Source organism: Nasonia vitripennis, chromosome 2, assembly GCF_009193385.2.
Source record: "Nasonia vitripennis strain AsymCx chromosome 2, Nvit_psr_1.1, whole genome shotgun sequence".
In the NCBI taxonomy this organism is placed as follows: domain Eukaryota; kingdom Metazoa; phylum Arthropoda; class Insecta; order Hymenoptera; family Pteromalidae; genus Nasonia; species Nasonia vitripennis.
The window spans coordinates 30711027-30732887 of record NC_045758.1 but is presented as its reverse complement, the minus strand read 5'-3'; the positions used below and the strand labels follow the sequence as shown (position 1 = coordinate 30732887).

At 45.6% G+C, this 21861-nt stretch overlaps 3 protein-coding genes across 29 annotated transcripts in view; 2 read left to right on the top strand and 1 right to left on the bottom strand.

Annotated features, from left to right (window-relative positions):
* The window catches only part of LOC100679561, a 38847-nt gene that overhangs the window by 4783 nt on the left and 12203 nt on the right, over positions 1 to 21861 (bottom strand). The window contains exons 1-2 of one of the 3 annotated variants that reach the window (XM_016981962.3): positions 901 to 991; positions 637 to 812 (exon numbers count right to left, since the gene is read on the bottom strand). The exons of 1 other annotated variant lie outside the window; for it this stretch is intronic. The gene's annotated coding sequence lies outside the window, so the exon portion shown is untranslated. Of the gene's footprint in view, positions 1 to 636; positions 813 to 900; positions 992 to 5681; positions 5872 to 21861 lie in introns of those variants that run through there. One more of the 3 variants, XM_031925004.1, reaches the window with a different exon arrangement.
* Positions 705 to 5656, top strand: LOC100679531. Of its 2 annotated transcripts, none has more exons than XM_003425815.5 (3): positions 705 to 1157; positions 1539 to 3370; positions 3457 to 5656. In XM_003425815.5, the coding sequence occupies exons 1-3, from the start codon at positions 882 to 884 to the stop codon at positions 4412 to 4414; spliced, it is 3066 nt and encodes a 1021-aa protein (XP_003425863.1). In that variant the 5' UTR covers positions 705 to 881; the 3' UTR covers positions 4415 to 5656. The 2 variants fall into 2 exon arrangements, with proteins under 2 accessions (XP_003425863.1, XP_008204361.1); XM_008206139.4 differs by lacking the exon at positions 705 to 1157 and adding an exon at positions 1214 to 1460.
* Positions 5872 to 21861, top strand: part of LOC100122475 (microtubule-associated protein futsch) — a 72167-nt gene continuing 56177 nt past the window's right edge. For 8 of the 24 annotated variants that reach the window (XM_031924969.2, XM_031924962.2, XM_031924960.2 and 5 more), the window contains exons 1-2: positions 5873 to 6057; positions 6622 to 6894. In XM_031924969.2, coding sequence (XP_031780829.1) covers positions 6655 to 6894 — 240 coding nt within the window. In that variant the 5' untranslated portion in view covers positions 5873 to 6057; positions 6622 to 6654. Of the gene's footprint in view, positions 6107 to 6621; positions 6895 to 21861 lie in introns of all 24 variants that reach the window. The other 16 variants (XM_031924984.2, XM_032597333.1, XM_031924965.2 and 13 more) reach the window with 8 other exon arrangements.

Below are 21861 nucleotides of genomic sequence, written 5' to 3'. Positions count from 1 at the left end.
AAAGTGGCTGGAATACTTTCCCACCATCGGAAATTATTCCATCTTCGAATATTCCACTTTCCCAATCGAGGGATCGAATTTCCCAAGACATCGACCACCTGGAAAATCCACTAAATATATTTCCCAAGCGTCCATCTTCAATTCGGGATACTTATGTTTACAAGCGAGAGAACAGGCGATCACCTGCAGCCTAATGAGAAGAAAGTCTTATTATATTAAACCGCGAACATCTGGACAGAAAAACATCTGCAGAGTATATTGCGCGACATGAATCGAATCGAGCCAAGTAAAAGCAACAAGGCTGTGAAGGAGAGGCTGAAGTGGAGCGTCGGCACATACTTAAACACAGCTTTGGTTTGGAGGGGATTTGAGACGAGGTTGGTTCGTCACTGCAGTGCCGACAATCGCGTCTCTCTCTCTCTCTCTCTCTCTCTCTCTCAACTCTCAAATTTCTATATTTATACTTTTAGAAAAATCTCCTTCGCCTCGTAAACGCGTTGTGATCCAAAAGTTTATCTCTATACCTGCGCTCAAGGGACTGAATAACCCAAGTGGAAGAGAGGATATCTCACGTCGCAGGCACAAAGGGAATCAGCATAGTCTTTCCCGCCTGCAGAGTGCAGTGCAGGGGTATACCTATACTCTATAGTTCAGAGTTCTCCCATCGGAGCCGGGAGCGTCGCGTTCCGAGCCAGCCAGTAGAGAGACGATGTCTGGCGGCAGTTTGGCCAGCGCCGCCGTAGTAGCCGATATTCGCGCGCGCTACGCAGTCGCGCGTGTATCAGCGCCGCGTGAACCACCGACAGTGCAGCCTGCATATATGAATGCTTGATCGCGAGTGATAAAGCCGCATCGGCTTGTGTTGTGAGAGAGAAGAGAGGATGATGGAGGAGGACGTACCCGGCGAATTGGGCTTAGCGATAGCGACAACCTTCTCCGTAGCTACGGATGACGATGTCGACGGACACGAGATCGTCGTCAAGCAAGAGCCCCCGGATATGTTACTGCCGCCCGAGGTTATAGAGCACGAGCACGAGGATGAACACGCGAATGAGGATGACGACGACGATGACAGGATGTTCGAGGACGAGGCACAGGTCTTTCCCGAGGACTCGGACATTGTCATGCAGAGAGCTGTCTCTCCGCCGACTTATGTCGTGAGTTGGTCTTCTTTTTTTGTTTGCTGTGGCGGTTTTTTAACCTAAAAAAGTGCGGGAAACCATAACAACTCCGATTTTTCGTTCGCTGTTTATCCGTTATTGAAATGAGGAAAATAAAGAAAAAAAAACAAGCGAAAAACGATATTCAAGCCAATGAACTTTCACAAATCACGACGTGCACTCGTAGTGTCGAATTTTGTTGCAAATTTTTTCCGGTTTGTTTGTACATAAGTATCTGTTGCAACTCCTTTATGACATGAAAATACTGAAAACACATTTTTTATTTGTTTACTTCAACGAGTAGGGGTGTTATTTATAAAGTAGTAGAATTTAAATTTTTCAAATTTAAAATACTGATTGCATCCGTATACTTCACAGGACCCTACAGAGGAAAGATTTCAAGAACTCGCATTGTACTACAAGGAGAAATTCCAACTGCCAGATGTGACAGTTGCTTTGGAGAACTGTGACAAGATCTGGAATACCATGCAGATGATAAAGAATCTCCAGGAATGCACAAAAGAGGAAGACAGCTCTGATGTTTTGCCAAAGACTTCTTCTACTAGCGAAGAACCAAAGTTGATACCTTATCAGCCCAGCCTGGGAAATGACAATAAAGCCCTGCCTGATTTCAGATTCTCAGTGAAAAGTAAAAGGAAGTTATACCATTGTGTAACTTGTGGAAAGGAATTTCTTGACAACAATCATTTGCATCAGCATGCAATGCAGGAGCATGGAATTTATGTCAATCCAAAGAGAATTTATAAACCAAGAGCTGATATGATTGCCAAGGTAGTATCACCACTGGCTGCTAGTTCCGGCAAAGTTCAAATCAATGAGACTGTGAGTCCTGTAGCATTAAGACCACAAATACAGACAATAATCCCTGTACATGCTATGCAAGCAGTTGAAACAATGCAACAATCCATAGAGCCAATGATAACAGATAATGACATGGTTCCAAGTACTCCAATTGTTAATGAAGTGAAAACCGAAGAATCTCAGGTTAAAGAAGTTAAAGGAAATCTTGGTCCTGTAAAAGAAAAAATAAAGTGTGTTCTCTGCAAACGACTGTCTACTAATATTGTTTCCCATATGAGAAACTACCACAAAGTAGGCTGTCTTAGTTCGATAATTACTCAGTGTGAAAAAGTTGTGGATCCTCCTCCTAATTCTTCAGCAGAGGAAATCGCTCCAGAAGAGAGCGAATCCGTGAATGTTCCTGAGGCTGCTCCGGTAGACAAAAACGAATCTTTGCCAACTACTGTAAGGAAGAGAAAGCGGAACCATCCTCGCTGGACTATTCATAAAAAAAAGAAGTATTCTAGCTTACCTGTACAGAATTTCAATAATGGTCCTTTCCAATGCCTTGTATGCTTAGGCTTATACAAAACGACGAAAAGCTTTAGTTACCACAAAAAGCTTCACAGGATGAGAGGTGAAACACCTGAAAATTTTGATCCATCCAAATGCAGGTTTTTGAATTCACCGCTAAGGCTAGCAAAAGGAACACAGTCTTCTGCAGAAGCAATAGCAAATCCAGTTTCTATACATAAAGAGCCTTCGAAATTACAAAAAGCAATAACTGATTATATGGCTATGCCAAGAGAAGTTGCAAAGCCTGATTTGGTAAATGAAGATACAAATAACTCGGAAAGTTCAAGCTTGGATGTAGATAACGATAATCCATCAGAGCGACCAACTTGCGAATGTGGTCGATCCTTTAGAAGCTCTTACACAATGTTCTTGCACAAAGCCAAATGCAAAAAACCTATGAAAAGTTCCAACGACGCAGATTCTGGTCTTGGTATTAGTATTAAAATTAAGAAGAATAAAAATGACTCATATGAAGTTGTGCCAAGAAATACTCCAACTGAAGAGTGTTATAAAGGGCCCAGCAAGGACAGCGACGCCTCGTCAAATGACTCTGGAATGGCTTCTGTTGATCTTAATAATCAAAGAGTGGATGCTTCTGACCCATCACAATTTAATAATGAGAATCATACTGTTTTGAAAATAAGAGCAGCTGAGGATGATGAAGAAGTGGATATCGAAGATGATAATTCTAATCATAGTAATTTGAACAACGTCATTGAATCGCAAATTCCACGAGATCCGGTAATCTTAGATACAGCCGAAAATGACGCTCTGTCTGTAAAAGACTCTACGAAAAATCATAGTAGTGTGCCGACGTTAAGAAGCCTGTGCCAGTAATAAACAAATTTTATTCTTCACTTAATTTTCTTAAGTAGTAGTTTAATAAAAAATTAATGGATATTTTATTTTATTTTTTCAGAAAAGTATTAGCAACATCAACTAAACAACAAGAGCAAGATTTGCCTATATACAGATGTGAAACGTGTAAGACTTACTTCCAGACTAAAACAGAAGTTATGGATCATGCGAAAAAATTGAATCACGATCCTAAAAGCCATTGCCCGTGTGGCAAAGATTTCAAGAATTTGAAATATTACAATGTACACGTGAGAAGGTTTCATCCGACGTTATTGAAATGCAGTTACTGCTCGACTAGCTACGATAGAATTGAAAAGTCGCTTGAACACGAGTGTAGCGTAACCGAAGGACCGGCATTCATTGAACCAATAATCCAAACCACATGCTTACAATGCAAAACTTTAGTAGATCTTGGGGAATCATTTGACAAACACATGAAGACCCACATGGTTGATTCGACATTGGTTTACCATTGCTTCAAGTGTGATTTAAAATTTGATAATTCCCATCTGAGAAGAATGCATTTCGATAGCAAACATGGATTTTCTCTGTGTCGCGTTTGTGGTAAACTTCTGCATATAGATCACATTTACGAACATGAGGCATACCACGATGGATTAGGACATCCATGTCATAAATGCAGAAAAACGTTTTCCCTAAAGGCACAACTTAAAAGGCATATTCAAAATACCCACGAGCCTCATGTGAACAAAGTCATAAAATGTATGGTTTGTTCAAAAAGTTTAAAGTTGAAAAATTTGAAAAAGCATGTGAGCGTACATCTGCACACAGAGATTTGCAGAAAATGCAACAAATGCTTCAAAAGTTATGACGAGGAAAAAAATTTAGAAGATCACATAACTTCTGATCATCCTACCGATTATCCTACATTAACTTGTGATACTTGCAATGCTGCTTTCATTTCCGACGAAAGGTATAAAGAACATTGTCAAAACGGGTCTTGCAAATCCGATTTAAATAACAAATTGACTCTTGTACAAAACGCAACAAGTAATTAGCCTTTTTTACGAAATTTTTTAATTTGGTTAGTAGTTGAGTAGAGCCGAAAAGCAAAACGATGCTTTTTCATAATTATGAATTTATTTGTAAGTTTAAATCGGTTTTTAAACAAACTGAAACCTTTTAAGAATATCAACATAACGCTTTTTTAGTTAATAATTCTCTAGCAGTTTGACCATTGAAGACAAAATGTAAAACAGTGAGTATGAAGTTCACGATAAATAATCACTTACATAATTCAAAATTTCAAAATGCCTTTGAAACTTCATACAAGTAACTGTTTGCATAAATTCGATTATGTGTTGAGCATTTACGAAAATCAACTGTAATGTTAAGATTCAAAGTTAAATTGTTTGATGTGTGCAAATACATGCACTGTCTTAATCTGAGTCATCCTTACATCTACGAAAATTGTAGTGAAACGCATCATTGAATGTACGTGTATTGTTAAAGTTTATAACTAACATTCGTTGCTAGATTATCGACTAAGAACATCGCAACAAAATGTATTTTCGTTACGAACGAGGCGTAGAAGTTGTCAAAGTTGCGGAATCTTACGATTGTAAATATTTTATATTTTTAAGACGTATTAACAAGGAAATAGAGAGTACCGAAATAGTCTACTGACTCGAATTTCTACATGTAAATTTTTACTTCTGCGTTACCGTTTGTAACTCATTATACGACTTGTCAAGTGACTTGTTTCAATGCTACAGGGAAAACCGCGCAAGCAAGGATCCAACAAACGATTGTACTAGAATAACGCCATCCATGCGAATTTTTAAGCCACTACGACGATGCTTAGTATAAGGATACGGAACATAGTTATACGGTAAAATGTAAGCGTTTGTTAGATCCTCCTTGAGAGTGAGAGTGAATGAAACCGCGATGACGCGAGCAACAAGTATTTATGTTCAAACGAGGAATTGTACGTTGGAAAATTTGTAAAAATTATGAATAACGATGATAAATCAAACGAGTGTGCAGGTGACAAAACGAAGCGCGTGATAGTGAAAAATATTTGTTATTGTTTACCTACGAATCCATTGGCAGTATGAATTGCTATTTACTTTTACTTTAACAGTTAGATAGTGTCTAAGAGTGCTGATTTGGTCGCCGACTAAAAACGGACGACAACCGATAAATATGACAAAGCCAAGCGCCTGAATGTAAATTACGAACAACTTACTGGATATTATCATTTTTAATAAAAAATCTGCGTGGAAAACCCGATGAAATAACATCGCTCGCTTCATTTTTATATACCTTCAAATTCCAAAAAGACCTCCCCGCTGCTTGAGGCTCCTTCCGCGAGATGTCGCCAAGCTCCCGGCAATCTGCCCCCTCGCGCATACACAGCGAGTACACACGGACGCGTTTCGTTTGGGAGCTTCGTGTCCCGGAGAGCTGTCTAAGCTATATAGTTGTGCTCCCTACCCAGCGCACTCGCGCGTGTGAGAGTGTAAAAGTCGCGTCGTCGCATACGAGTATACGACTCCAGAAGCGCCGCGGCGGCCTCAGTTTGGCTGGCCGGTCCGTTCCGAGCGGTGGGATTCGCGCGCGCTCTCTAGGGCACACACAAGATATATCGATATAAGCCTATATAGCCAACAGTTGAGAGTCTGGAAGAGACACGGAGCCAGTGAGTTTTCGTTCCGAGTCTCTTTGCCTCTTTCTCGCCAGTGTTTTGTGTGAGGATTTTCGCCCGGATTCTCTCTCTCTCTCTCTCTCTCTCTCTCTCTCCCGTTCGCTGCTGCGGGGTGTATACACGCGGAACAACGGCGGCCGCAGAGTGTGTGCGCGTACATACATATATAGCTGAAGGCGCGCGCGTCGGCGTTCGATAAATCGGGCGTCCGGAGTTCGCGCCCTGCCGGCGGCGCCTCCTCCGTGCTGTCATCCTTTTCGTCTATTATCCCTCTTTCTCCTCTATTCTCCACAGCTCCTTTTCTTCTCTCCTTGTGCGGCGGCGATTTAAAGGGCCGCCGAGTACACGCTCGCAGATATACCTACACGGAGAGAGCTCGTAGCTGGGAAGGGCCGCGCGCGCGGAAAGTGTGTTAAGGTGTGCTGTGGGGGGTGGGTGGCGCGCGCTCGCGGGATATACCACATAATATCAGCGGACGGGAGAGAGAGAAGAAGAAGAAGAAGAGCGGAAGGAAGACGTGTCGACGTCCTGACGTTGCTATATAATACACGCACACAGGCATAGCAGCCGGGGTGAGCTGGCGCGACGAGGATGACGGGCGAGGAGAAAAAGGGTGGCGGCGGTGGCGGAGGCGGCAAGAACAACGCGACCACTGGGGTCAGCAACGGCAACGCGAACGAGATGGTGATCGACAGCAACGTGCAGACGACTGTGCAGCAGCAGCCGATACAGACTAACAACGTCGAGGTGAGCCAGCAGAACGGCGGCCCGGAGAAGGCGCCGGTCGTCGCCGGGACCAACGTCGAGACTCTTCCGAGAACCGGCAAACAGGTAATGTGGACTATGTTATGCTCCTTTTTTCTGCGGATTTTGCGAGTGAGAGGGATTGCAGTGCGTTGTGTACTGGGAAATCGATAAAGGGTTTCGAGAATGTATGTGTGTATGTATATCGAGGGAAGTGTGCTGCTGACGGGGCTTCCTTCTCGTCTCGCATACCTATATATGTACGCAGAGTAGTCGTGATTTGAGAGATCGACGCGGATTACACCTATAATTACACAGGCGCACAGAGCTGTGGAATCTGCGAGCGGAAAACTAATGAGAACGTGTGGTCCTTTGCCCATTAGTTTTACCATATAATCTAATTTTCTGTCTGTATAAAAGTCTCTGTTGTAACTTGGCGGATATACTTACAACAGGCTGGATTACCGAAGCTTTCGAAAAGTCCGCGGAATCAGGAAACGATTTCCCTCCTTCGGCGCAGCTGCACTTTTCGATTCGAAGTTCAAGGTCATCAGCGCTGGGATCCACACACACGAATATAACACACAATGATTCCCGGCGTCAAGGTCGCGCGCGCGAGGATGTGTATTTTTTCCCCGATCTCAAGACAGATAGCCGCTATACGTATAAAAGAGTACCTCTACTCGTACTCGGCGCTATCTCCGAGTTTATTTTTAAAAAGAAGCGGCCTTTTTTGTATCTATAGTATACGGAACGCGAAAGAGATAGCAGGCACGTATAACATACATATTCCTATAGCTGTGCGGACAGTGGAACGGATTAACCTTTGGAAATGCAAATTCGCCCGATAGTAGCGTAGTGTAGTAGTACACATGCGGCCATATCTCGTCTCGCTGCTCCAGTTTCGTAATTCTCGTGCGTGACGCATCGTCGTTCATATAAAAAAATACACACGTCGCGCGCAACGACCGGCGAGTGAAAATTGACGCTGCCGAGGGCCCGGTATTTTTCAATCTAGTCTCTCGCGGAATCGCTTTATCCGAAACTACGCGTACTTATATACCAGTTATTATACTCCATTTGATGCATTGGACGATCTATATTCGAGAAATTCTCTCTTTCTCTTTCTCTTTCTCTTCCCGCGTCGCAGCAACGACCCCTCGTGCAATGCGCTCTAATAGAGCATTCGTCGTGAATTTTACGATATAGGTGTGCATAACCGTACGTACGCGTGCGAAGGGGACACGTATATTCAGTAGGCAGCTGTCGCCTATATTTTCAGTGCAGCTGTTCTTCCGACTTTTTCGACTGTATGTATACTGTACTATAAAGGCCGGCGCGTGACGCCGAGAGATATAGATGCACGTATAGAGAACAATTGAGTCAATCCGTACACGCGTGTGTGAGTGTGTTGACGAGTAGCGTTTCGGAAAATTACCGCCGGATTGTTCTCAATTGGGAAGAATGCGGGGGAAAAGTCGCGATGCTTGTATATATCGTGGGACGGGCGTTTGGATGGTGTGAGTCGTTCGGATTTGTCGTGGTTACAGAGAAAATAAATATAGAAGCTTCCGCGTGCGTGTAAAAAAGAGGTAATTAACCGTATATCTTCTGTTTCTTTTTTTTGTCGGCTCGCGAGAGCCTCGATTAAAATTTTTTTTATACCGTATACTCAGCGGATTACGCAACGACTAAAATCGGCTTCTGTTTACGGTTTCCCTGCAGATCTGCGCTTGCATACACATATGTACTCTCTCTCTCTCTCTCTCTCTCTCTCTCTCATAAGGACCTCTTTTGTTTGCAAACACCGGTCGCGCGAAGGAATACACACACTCCCACACCTACGCGTGTGTATTTATAGTACTATATTTACACGTGTGCGTGTCGAATGCGTGTGACTGAAAAGGTAAACCGATTAAAAGGCGCCTCCGGCGCGCGCTGCGTAGATCTTTGATTAACCGAAATTACCATAAGTGCCCCCGTAGGTAGGTAGTCGCTATTTTTCTTCTTCTTCCGGACTAAAAATAGAGGCTTCCAGTGTGTACACAGAAATATGAAATCGCAGTTCTAGAGCACGAAAAGAAAGCTGTTTTATGAGTGGCTTCGTATTTTATATCGAAGGAGAAGCCGCGCGCGATAAAAATACTTTGTTTATTATTAGTCCTATACATGCTAAAATAGTCGTTACCTCAGCTAATTAAAAATTCCCAGCGTATATAATTGGTTAACTTTTTATGCACTCAACGCTCGTCTAATTAGACACGCGTAATTGGCCGATTTTTAGCTCGCGCTCTTCCTCTCTTTCTCTAATTAACCCCATCAGGAGCAAACAATAACCCAATAAAAATCCCATATATACGCACATAGGCTTATCTCGGCCCTCATCGCCCCCAGCCTATATAGCCGAGCCTCAGCGTTATCGATAAGAGAAATCGCGCCCTCGAGCCTCGTTCCCTGAGCGCGCGGCGCACACTGGGCCGCATTTTACCTTGACATTAGAATGCAGCAACGCGTCTGCGATTGTTTTTATCGGGCTATATAGGAGCTAGCCGTGCATAGGGGAGTGTACATCATCCTCTATAGGCCGGTGCGTTCGGACCGAACCTATTTGGAGCACTGCCATCAGGTCTTCTCTCGTGCGCCGGTGAGTTCGAGTTTGGCGCGCGGCTCGGACTCTTTTTTTCCAGTATTTTGACGGATTAATCCGAAGCGTTACGTAAAAGAGTCTTCTAAAAATACGCTGATAGGTATGTACAGTCGCTAACGAGACACTTGTGTGTATCGCGGTTATATGATCTCGATTCTCCATTGCCTTATATTAGTAGCTCGTCTCGTGCCTCTTCGTACCTTTTACTCTTCCTCGAGAGAGTCGCGTCTGCGGTATTCTCTCTGCGGCCACTGCGTGTGCCGTAGGTATATTTATACGCATAAACACTTTGGAACACGGATCACAGACATACTCCTCGCGCTCGATATAGCTCTCTCTCTCCATCTCTCTCACTTTGGTATTTCGCTCTCGCCGAGTGTACAGCAATGACGACGATTCAAGGCTGCCGTATACGCATCGATGTCCGCTCGCTCGACGTATCTATCCGCGCGATTACATCGAATTAGATTATATACTCCTCGGGCTCTCTCTCTTTAGCGTCGCGCGCCGATCATTACAGATTAGATTCTCTCCCGCAAATTGCTCGATCTTATTATTCGGCTTCGGCCCTCGATCTGACTCTTAGGCTATAATACATACGATTGTAACACACGGGCGTCGTCGACGTGTTCCACGAGTCTATTTTTAAATCCCCCACACATACACTTTCTCTCCCTCGCAATTGAGGGGTGGAAGGATCTCGAAGCGAGTCTCTTCGCCGTCGTGTGCGCGCGTGTACGTGATAGCGCGTAACCGATGCCGAATCTAATAATTCGACCCTTGGGGTTTCCGTTTTCCTGCCTATGTGTCCAGATCGTCGAGGGTGCGACGTCTACTAATTATTCTCGCCTCTCTCTCTCTCTGCCTGGGGTCAACGTTATACCGCGAGGGTTTCCCTCTTTTAATAGCCCCGCCGCGTGTCTTCTGCTCTGAATAATTCAATCCGAATTTCAACCTCTTCGATTTCGGCTCTGTTTTCGCCGTTTACACACATCCAACAGAGATAATGATCGACTCGTTGCAGGTGTTTATCGGAGAGAAAAAATCTCGCACGGCGATGTTTTCAGTTGTACAAGGCTGTTTGCAACGCGTCCACGTCCAAGCAGCCGCAGAGTCGTGTGCCATAACAGACGAGGCGCCGACCGACGACGCACTCGTTTATTTTCGTTTCTCCATTTCTCTCTCGTCGCTCTCCAGACTGCAGTGTACGCCTGCGCTGATGCACCGAAATATAAACGGCTCCTGCAGGCTGCATAATCGCGATTGTGCATCGTTACGAATAAAAAGCTTGTGTAGCGAAGGAAAAAGAAGTATAGCTTCTAATATCGTAGTGAAAAGAGCCGAGACGGATCACCGCAATATTTTTAGCGACACAGCCAGAAGAGAGCTGAAAACAAACGCGCGGTGCGAGTGTATAATACGCGAGTAGAGTGAGCTGAAATTTCGAGATGCTGAGCAAACAGAGTCAAAGTACTTTCTTGAAAACATTCGCTTTGAGCGTCTCTCTCGGGGCTAAAACCGGATCTCTCTCTTGGTAGCAACTATAGGATGCTTTTATCGCGTAGGATGGCCTGCAGGCTTGTCCGAACGCGCGCGCGCGCGCGTGTGTGTGCATGTTACGCGAAATTTGATTACGGCTACCGCGCGTATACACCCTTTTCTCTCTCGCGGTTAACGAGCGCACATCATTTACAAAAATCAACTTTCGACTTTCATTTTCGCACGCTAATTTACGCTTATTATCGTTAAACTTGGTTAAACTGCAGTGTATACAGTGTTTATACGTACTTTCCAGCTTTGCTCTTTTCGAAATTATTAGCCCGTAAATTAATATACTTTCTCGATCCGTATCTCCGCGGTTTCATATTCTACGGTGTAACGGTGCGTCTAATCAGTCTACACGAGAAACGCACTTCCCGGTCCATTTGCATCGCTCTCTTCTCGCGTCTAAGGTTTCTTACACGCCGCAAACCACTGCCTACCGTATTCCGCACTGCTGCATACGATGTGCGAGCAAAAAGCCTATACAAGAGGAAAAAAAGAGTAAGAAACGCGCGCTCGCGCGAAAAATCCCGGGGAGTAAAACTCGTCGGTCCAGACACTCACTCTCTCGCGTATGCGCAAGAAGCAGCAGCGCGGCGGCGGCCCTCGGAGTGTAGCAGACGAGAAAATCGAGCAATCATCCACGCCGGTAGACAGCAGCCGGTGTGAATAAACCCCGCGAGGTCGAGGATACGCGTCTTTGCACTCTAGGCTTCTGCAGCGCGCGTGCGTGTGTGTGTGTGTGTGTGTAGAGTATAATATATGACGGAGAGAGAGAGAGAGAGAGAGACAGAGAGCGTAGCCGTGGCCTCGGCTGATTATATGCCAAATTGCATAAGCGCCAATTTGATGCTTCTTGGAGCAGCCGGTGCATCGCACCGAGTATACAGAAGCGCTAAGCTGATGTGTGCCGCTGAGAGATGCTAAAAATATAACAATGTATACATATACACCGGGGAGAGAGAGAGAGAGAGAGAGAGAGAGAGAGAGAGAGAGAGAGAGAGAGAGTCTGGAGGATGAAGGGACTGGAGAGTGCAGCAGTGCGGTGTATATAAAGTCTCTCTCAGCGCTCTGGCCGAGTTTACGCGCGCGCGCGAGTTACTTAAAGGGAACTGGTTGTAATTTATGCGGATACTTGCGTACAGTAGACGCAGCGATGGTACTGTGGACGTTGACGACGAGGCGAAACGAGCCTTTATGGGAGATGCTAAATTTTCATCGGCCCCGTGATTGCATTAGTTCGCGTGTTTATTCGATTTTCACGACGTCTAATGACCCACATGTATATGTATGGTTCGCTCAGCAAGTGAAGTTTAATCTACGATCGTATAGCATTTCCATATCGATTTAAAGATTCCGATACGTACGTATACATGTATATATCTAAACGCGTGCATTGATCTATAGAGAGAGAAAAACACTTATCGCCGCGTCTGGCGCTGAAAAAAGCACGAACAAACACTCGCGCGTCGTGATGATGGAAGTAGCAGCTTTGAAAGCTCTCTCGCTCGCGATGTTAATCGGGCGCCAACCTAAATACCGCGGATGATCGATATCGCCGTCTGTGTTCGGTGCTCATCCGGACGCCGACGCCTGTTGTCATAGTGTATACTATATATATATATATGCGCGAGTCACCAGCCGATAGAGAAGATTCGTCCGTGTGCCCCCCGAAATTGATATCGGCTCTATGTGGAGGAGGATTTTAATCAGTGTGTGGTTCGATTGAATCTTGTGATGTGTTAACTTTGAATATCATAACGGATGTAAGAGCTGCTAATACTGGTAATTAATTTCGCGTTACATATTCCCAGCGCTAATCAGCGAGAGGGACTGCAGCTGCAAAATGAAAATAAATAAACTCGATCCCTTATTATACGACCGGCGGCATCTCTCAGAGGACGACGACGTCGCGCCTGTGAACCACACCCTCTTGACTATATACCCCAGCAGATAGCCCCGCGAAAATATAATCCTCCTCTCATAGTCTCTAGTGTATATATCCTCTTCTCCTCGCACGAAATATTAAGATTTTAAATTTCGCGCCTCTCGACACGTTTGTTTTCATTCTTCTCTCTCTCTCTCTCTCTACGCAGTAGGCTAATCCTCTCGTGTCCACGACGAGATAAGCGCTATACGAAGTATATACTAAAAAGTGGCTTTCCGCGAGTTTAAATTCAGGCTTTATATCAGGTATCGATCGCAGGATAAATCGGGAAACACGCGAAATCTTGTCCCTCCATTACGGATAAATCAGAGCCAGGATTTAATCAACCCGCGGGTATAACCGGTCCAATTACACGACGAAAGGACAGCCGTTTCTTCCTCCCGGCAACGCCCCAGTGACATCCCAAAAATTTTCCGATCCACCAGCGCTACCGCCAGCAGCCCTGAATAAAAAAAGAATAATCTTGAAAAAAGCGGGGGCGCACAAGCACCCACTCACACGCACGTACACCTTCCGCTTGGAAGTGTATATAAGGAGGAGGAAGAGTTTGCGGCAAACAGCGCTATGCTGCCGCGTTCATATCGACCCGCTCGCCTCCATTTTGCGCTTGGCCCACATATAGCCGTGTGCCGGCAGCAGCAGCAGCCCGGGCTGCACCTAGTGCACTGCAGCGCTTGTTTCTCTCTCGCTTCCTCCGCGAGTAGGTAATCCTGTCGTGGCCGATATACCTGTATTTATGTATGAAGCGATGTCTCGCGGAGCTATTGAAAAACTACGTCTGGGGAAAGAGCAATGCGGAAAAATCAAGCTGCTCCTGCTGTTATCGATTCTCCTCCTCTTGGCGACTGGCTTTTTTTCTTCTCGATGCTTTTACTGCATGTACATACAGCGGTGTACCTGCAAAATAAAAACAAAGCCATCGCGATACCAGCAATTCGTTAATTCATTATTTTTTCCAGAAAATATCGAGAAATAAAGAGGTTTCGAGAATTTTTAATACGCTCCACCGATACCAGAACGTCGCTCGCTCGCTATTTTCGCACTTATGAGGATTCCACTAGCGCATGCCGCTCCGAGTATATCGGCTATTGATTTTTCAACTCGTTAACTGTCGCCTATAGCTGCCTATACTTACTACTCGCAAAAAAAAAAAAAAAAAAAATATCTCAGACATATAAACTACAGTCGGACGCTTTTGGTACATCTCCGCGTAAAAATAACCTCCGCAGAGTTAATTTCGAACGATCTGCCCTGCGCTTGATACATTATTGTTTCAAGGCCGCGCGAGCGCAGCTGTAGTGTAAAATTGTATTATCCTCGCTGCTGCAACCCGTGCCGTAAACGCTTTGATTGGTTTTTTACCGGCGCATGTGTTATGCCTTCGATAAATATTTGAGTCGAAACGGTGGTGGTTCTACTTTCTTTTTTTTTTTTGTTGTTGTTGGCGCGTGGAGGAACTGGGTCAAACGATGGTGAATTTTGAATCTCCGCTAATCGGACTTTGCAATTGCGCTTTTTCGAATGCGTGAGCTTGAGCTTAGGCTTTTAACGACGTAAATAACATTTCGTATTTACAACTTTTCCATTAAACTTCTATACATCGTTTCGGAGAAAAAACGATATTGCCGGTAACAAACAAACAAATGCGAGGGAAGAAACAAAACACGTCTATACAGACGGACGGTGGTAAGCAATCGCGTTAAAGGCGCAGCGTCGGCGGCCGAATCGATTTGATTCCTCAGCTCTCTCGGAGCTGAACGCAGAGTCCTTACCCTCCTCCCTCCTCCTCCCGGGGAAAACTCCGTTCGGAGAGATCCGCAGCCACTGTCGCCACCCGCGCGCGAGAATATGGGTGAAGGACGTCGCGCTGCGCCCCCTTGAAACTGTCTTGTGTGTTTTTAAAGCTTTTCTTCTTCTTTCTCCTCTCCCTTCTATACTTTCAGCTCGACTTTTGGTGTTATTAGGCCGGTGTGTTGGAATATCACTCGCAGACTGTCGCTGCGAGTTGTGCTTTTCTCGGAAGCTTTATCGAAGCTGCTGTTTTAAAACTGCCGTTAGTTATAATCACTTTTGTAATCTCGCGAAAAGGAGGAAATCCCACGCGTAACTCGTTCCAATTCACACAAGCTTAATTAGCCGCCCGGTTCCCTCTTTCTCTCTCGCCTCGCATTTGGCCAACTTTTCAACGAGACCATATACCGCAATTACACACGCGGTTCTCCCTCGCGCGCGATCAAAGCCTCGCCCGCATTTCTTCTCCTCCCCGATCTATATACCTATACTCTCCTCTCTCTCTCTCTCTCTCTCTTTCCAGCTATAAAATCATGCATCGAGCTCGTCGAATGTAGGTCGTCGGAGGGCGTATAGAGCGAGAGAAAGAGAGAAGAAAAGAGAGTCGCCGACACATCCCCTCGCATCAGCCGCCACGACGACGACGACGACGACACGTCCATTTCATTAGCGCTTAATTAAATGCGTCGTCGCGCGTCGAGTCAGCCCGGAACTTGCGAGCGTGTGCGCGTGAGCTTGCGTATACGCAAGGGGGAGAGAGAATAAAAGAGACGCGAGGATTTGTGTGGTACCTATATAGCCAAGGGCAGTATAGTAGCTAATATATCGGTGCGGCCCTGACTTTGATTTTTCGCTGATCGTCGATAGCTGATTGACGTGCGTTATTCGAGCTTTCAGTGATTTCTTCGATAGAGAGTTCTGGACTGGCTTTTCTGGCACTCTAGTCCCTAGCCATCGGCGACAGGTGGCGCATAGGCACTTTTTCATTTCCCTCATCAGTATCCTGCGCTTCGAGTCTATGCATATAGCGCTGTGCCACCTACATGCCACCTATAACCTTGTCGGGCCTGCCTGAGCCGTTCGCGCTATATAACTGCAACTATCTTTGAGTCCGGTGAATCGAACTTCGTGATGGGTTGTATTAAGCTTCTCTATAAATTACATCCCAATCGGGTCAACATTTCTTATGTAAAGAAAGAAGAAACTTGTACGCGATAATATATACATATCGCACACATCATAATACAGAGCCGAGAGAGAGAGAGAGAGAGAGAGCGATATTATCGAGGGCGACACGCGACAGCTACACTAAAACGCACGCGACCGCGTGTACTGTAGAGTATGATATCAATTTGAAGAGAGCAGCTTACGTAAGAGCAGTATATATTCGTCTCCGTATATATACCTGATGCGCCGTTGTTGCTCGCTTATGCTTCTCGGATCTTTATCATCGCTGACCACGCGAAAACGGAGAAGAGCGGCTATATATACTAGCCGACCTCAGTAAATTCGAACGTCGCTTGAGGCTATGCAACACCTACGCTTATAATTGTGTTGGATGTATTTCAAGTTCGATTCGTCAGTGTTTATGAGGCTGATTCGTTTTTTAAGTAAATCACACCGCTCGAAGGATGTGGCCTTGTCGGTAATTACGTTTTTCCATCGCCAGCCTCTAATAAAGTACAAAAAAGTCTCGTTCTAAAAAAAAAGTACGATCCTCGCACACACACACACACACACCTAAGAGCCAAACACGCAATATTTAAATAGCCGAACGTCCCGAGCACACGCAAGGCAAATTGACACGTGTCCGCGTTGTATATATAGATCGAGCTTTTAGGGGAATTGCCGAATAACGAAATAATTAATTTTCGACTCGACTTTGGTCAATCAGAGCCGAATCGTCCGAAGCAATTGACACCGTTTGACACCAATTGATTTCGACCCGCCGATCGATGCATAGTCGCCTCTTCCTCTTCGTCAAAGATGCTGTACCTCTCGCGAGTGATTGATTCATCGATCGATCGAGATTCCAAAGCGGCTTTTTTTTACAGACGCACATACCCATACACATGGTGATGATTGGCACTTTGTACGTTATGCAGTGTGAAGCACGTTGTCTAACGGTGTTTTATACACTGGAATACAAATGACGCATAGCGTTATGTTTCTCGGAATAGTATTATCGTCCGGACAAAGTTTTTCTCGTTACTTCACATTGTTTGCAGATATATACACCTGTGTGACGTTATAACAATCTCGAGACGTGTCGCGGCTGTAATATATTTGCGGAAAGAGAATAATGCAAAGTAACTGGATTTTCCGCGGCGCCGCGCGGCGTACATATAACACAACCAGTGCGGAATAATGTAATAATAAGATTTAATTGTACATTAGGTCAGCAGCTCTAAGTCAATAATAGGCGAATGCCTCCGGGGAAATCAAACGTGCGCGAGTGCACAGTTTTTCTTTTTTAATTAGACGTAATACGCAGCGGATGTACCTATAGAGCTTTCATGGAAATGGCGCTTTGTTTATAATGAATTTAATAACGACTTTCGTTCTTCGTACACTGTGAAGCGTCGTAAAAGTCAGAGCCATAAAAGGATTTTCGAGACCTATCTGGCAACAATATTTATTTAACGGAACACCGTGAATAGAAAAAAAGAAGCACCAGAGAGCCGCCGCCTCGACATTCAATCTCCAGTGTGCCCATCAAGCGTCACAAAAGCAATGAACTTGCATAGCCGCGTCGCGGTAGCTCTCGTCCCAGCACAGCACACAAAAGCGCTTTTAAAGCCACAGTAAAATCGATCGGCCATACCGGGCTGCACAGCCTCCGGTAATTTTTTCCTCGATATCCCTGCAGCGCTACCGCCACTCCTGCGCCGCATCGTCGTAAAAAAAAAAAGAAAATAGAAAAGCTGGAAAAAGGCTCTTTTCCGCTGCCTGCGAAATTACGTTATTCGGCGATGCTGCTGACCGTGAACCTATACCTTTCACTGCAGAGCCTTCGACTCTCTCACGAGGTGACCGTTGAATAAAGATGACGATTCGTAGTCGATGAGATAATCGCGCGTGTGCGCTTACGTCAGTCTGCGCATATTACGCGAGGACAATTTTTTTACTCTCGCGAGCTGCGCCGGGCCGGTGAGTTATACGCGTGTTTTTCGCTGAATATAACAGACTCACCTTCGCGACGCATCTTGTGACGACAGCGTGTCGTTAGGTCACATGTATACTGTGTGTGTGTGTGTGGGGGGGGGGGGGTTGCGTCGAGGCAATCCAATTTTCGCGAAAGGGGATTTACGAGAGAGAGAGAGAGAGAGACCTGTTTTCTCTCTCGCTGTGGATCGAGAGAGAGAGAGAGAGAGAGAGAGAGAGAGAGAGAGAGAGAGAGAGAAGTCTCGCTAATAGGTCTGCCGTGAATTTTTCATCCGTCGACTGCGCAAAAATGCGATTAGTAACGGAAAACAATCGCAGTATCGAATATCCAATTATACAAAGTCTCTTCTCGTAAACAAGCTCTTTGCAACGCGAGCGCGAAAGTGAAACTGCGAGAGCCGGTTATTTCTGCAAAAATGCTCACGACGTTTCTCCGGAAAAAAGAGCCGCTCGAGTTTCGTCACGCTACGCGCATCTCTCTTGCTGCATCGCCGTAAAAGGCTTCCGACTGTCTTAAAAAAAGTGATTCGTTCTAATAACTATACGGGGATTTTTCATTCGAACAATTTCTGAGCCCACATCGTGCCCGGGCTCTTCCTATATAATTCATCATCTACTTCTCTCGTTTAATAACGCATAGGATAATTTGATGAAAGCGACGGCGATTCGTTCTTCAATTCTTTCTCTCGCGTGAGAAGGGCAGGAGGAGCGTCGATAATAAGGATCATCGAGCAGTGAAAGAGGCTCTTTAGCGGGTGGAGTATATAAATGGGAAAAATTCCACGGAGCTGGCCGAGCCTGACGCTGCAGTTAGCTGCACTGCGGTATACCCTGCTGTCGCGTGCATGTACTCCTGACTCTCAAAGCTCGCTGTGGGCGCGCGCGCTTATTAGCCGGATGATTATAGGAGTTGGAATCGGAGTATACCGGCGCGTTTGGATATCTTTTGTCGAGGGCTGCGGCTCTCCTTTTTGTGCGGAGCTTCCGCCGGATGGAAGTTTTTTGGATTTTTGGGTGTAGGTCGCTTTGGGAAAAGCATGGTTTTATACGCCATTCTGTGTTATAAATATAGAACGTTCATATACGCATACCTTCGGCACAATAGCGCATTATCAAACCCATCAAGGCCTCATTCCACATCTCTTACGATAACACACTCCGTATACTGCTGTATACCCCGGAGAAACGAGCTGCAGACGGCTGCACATTTGGCGACCTCATATCAGTCCATTCAAATATTCCCGCCGGCGCGTTTGTTTATCCAAATTGAAGCCATTGAAAAGTTTTCGCGCGGCAGGAGCGAGAGAGAATATGACAAGTGCCAAGAGTCGGTATTGTGCAACTCGACGCACTTGTCTCTCTCTCTCTCTCTCTCTCTCTCTCTCTTTCTCTCGCTGTATAGCAGGTCAACGCACCGACGCACTAGAAACGAGCGGTAAATCTGATGCCCCGGCGCGTGTGAATGCGACCCGCCGACACGCGTTGGTTCTCTGTATACCTGTGCGTAGCCGCTCTTTATTCAGGGCTTTTCGGAGGTGACGAAAGGAAGGCCTGTATAATAGTTTGCGAAGTCTTTCGCATTTTTCTATTAGCCGCGCACGACCTCCTTTTCCATTAAACTTATATTGCGTTTGATTTCACAATCGTCAACGGGAAACAAAAATTTACGAGCTTCTTATACGCCTCATTTCAAAACTCATTAATTCCCTTCTCCATCCCTGCCGACAAAAAGGCACCGCACCTTCATTTATCATCGTAATTAAAGGCGGCTCACCCGCGCGCGCACAAACCACCGCATTCATCCAACAATCCACACATCCCAAAAGAACCTTATCGCTCGACCGATAAAAACAATTTCCATATCCAACAACGCACGCGCCTAATCTTTCACGGCCGTTGGCTCCCCCCCATTGGGTCAAGATCATCAACGAGTCATCGGAGCGCGTGCGTCAGCGATCTGGAGCATACACGCGCTGCACGATTGGCCCATTCATTAAATCACGCAAACTCGAGGCGGAAGTGCTCGAGACATCCGACACCCCTTCGTGTGTCCTTCCCTTATAGGTACCCATGTACGCCTTCCAATCAACGCACATGATCTTCGATAGGTCTTCATGCGGGCGACGCTATACACCGCCAGTCAATCAAGCTCACGCGCGCTTTTATATCCCAGCGTCGAACCGGATTCTCTCTCTCTCTCTCTCTCTCTCTCTCTCTCTCTCTCTCTCTCTCTCTCTCTCTCTTGTACACTGCACCGAGAGTGAAGATGCAGAAAGTAAGAAGCAAGAGAGAAGACTCGCCGCTGTCCGGTCTCCCTCTCGTTCACGGGTCTCTTGGTCACGCTTCGTGAAGCTCTCTCTCTCTCTCTCTCTCTCTCTCTCTCTCCTTCTCCTCCGGGCAACGACCCGCTCGCGCGAGTTAATAGTCCGCCGCTTGCTCTTTCTTTCTTTCGAAAGCATGTGCAGCAGCAGCAGCTAAGGATCAAGGCCGGAAGAAGGGACAAAAAGCATCAGCGCCGCGGAGAGTTTTACCTTGTGCGATGCTGCTGTATCGAGTGAGAGAAAAGTGAGCGATTGATAATGCTTGGCTGCTGCTGCGGTACACACGCACTGAGAGAAGAGCCGGTGCGGCTAACCCGTTCGCGGAATCGCACTATAGTTAGACGCCGGTGAGGTGCGCTATAGTTAGATTGCTCAGAGCGGCCGAAGTATGCAGGGGACGATTTTCGAGAGAGGCTATTTTCAATCGAGCTTGGACTCAAGCGCGCGTAAGCACGTTGCTCTCTGTTGTTTTCCCTATTGGTTTTTGAACTCTTCATGCGTGTGCTGTCTCGAGAGACTTATGTTCTTGGAATTTGACGTTTTTATTGAAGAAGCACTTAGCGCACTGCGCGGCTATCTCATTGCTTTTAATTGAGGTATCATAACGCGTGTATAATCCTCTCCGTCTCCTTCTCGTTTGTTCTGCGCGTGTATTTTATAAAGACGTGGATTACACGAAAAGGCGATAAAATCCCATTTTGATTTTGAAATATAAAATCAAGTGTTCACTGCGCGGGGTATTAGCATCACAATACGGACACGGCGTCCATTTCGATTCATCGAGGCAATCAACGAGCTGTGTCGAATTTAATCAGAAAGGAAGTGATACTTTGTATGGCCCGGGCCAGCTCGCTCGAGTCGCTCCCCTCACGGCTGTGAATGGAATAGAAAAAAAAAAGAGATGAGGAGAGAATATGACCGGAACCCTTTATTAACTTTTGACACCCCTGAATGTATATATGTGTATACGTTATACCGGACGCTGATGCACGCGTGCTTTCTGTGAAATCGTTTGTCGAATGATCTTTTTTATTGTTATTTTCGAGACACGATTCTCGGATTATTTTTTAGTCGCGCGAGCGACTTTTTTTTAAACTCGCATAAAAAGAATGCCTGTCATTAGACTGCGGCACCAATCATATTCCAGATGCCACTTCCGTCAATAAGACGACGTGTATAACGTCTGGTAAACGACCACACGAGCAATCATTTCTTACACGTTTGAGATATCAATACCGCCCAGAGAAGCCAAATTATTATTCAGCTTATCACATCAGCGTATGTAACAAGTCCTCTAAAATTAGCAGACACACTCGACCTTGAGAGTAGCTTAATACCACACGCGTACACAAATTTTGTTCCAACTACTCCAATTACAATTCAATTGCAGGTTATTCCGCAATCTTCCTCGTGTATTACGCCCGCGATCGATAAGAAAAAACCCTAATCCAGATTTTCGTGCGGTATAAAATAAAGCAGCGCATGCATGTATGCATCGAGCTGCGAGATTTTTATCAAAGCCCATCTGCTGCCTCGGCTACAAGTCGGTCACAACATTTCTACGCCTACGAGCTGACTGCACTACATGCTCGCGTGTAATCCGTTCGGCATCTGTGTCGGCGAGTGACGTTCATCAAGGG

Excerpts from the sequence above, each read along its gene's own strand:
- LOC100679531 (XM_003425815.5), top strand. The coding sequence starts at position 882 with ATGATGGAGGAGGACGTACCCGGCGAATTGGGCTTAGCGATAGCGACA. Across the intron at positions 1,158-1,538 it reads TCTCTCCGCCGACTTATGTC|GACCCTACAGAGGAAAGATT; the intron begins GTGAGTTGGTCT and ends TATACTTCACAG. Across the intron at positions 3,371-3,456 it reads ACGTTAAGAAGCCTGTGCCA|AAAAGTATTAGCAACATCAA; the intron begins GTAATAAACAAA and ends TTATTTTTTCAG.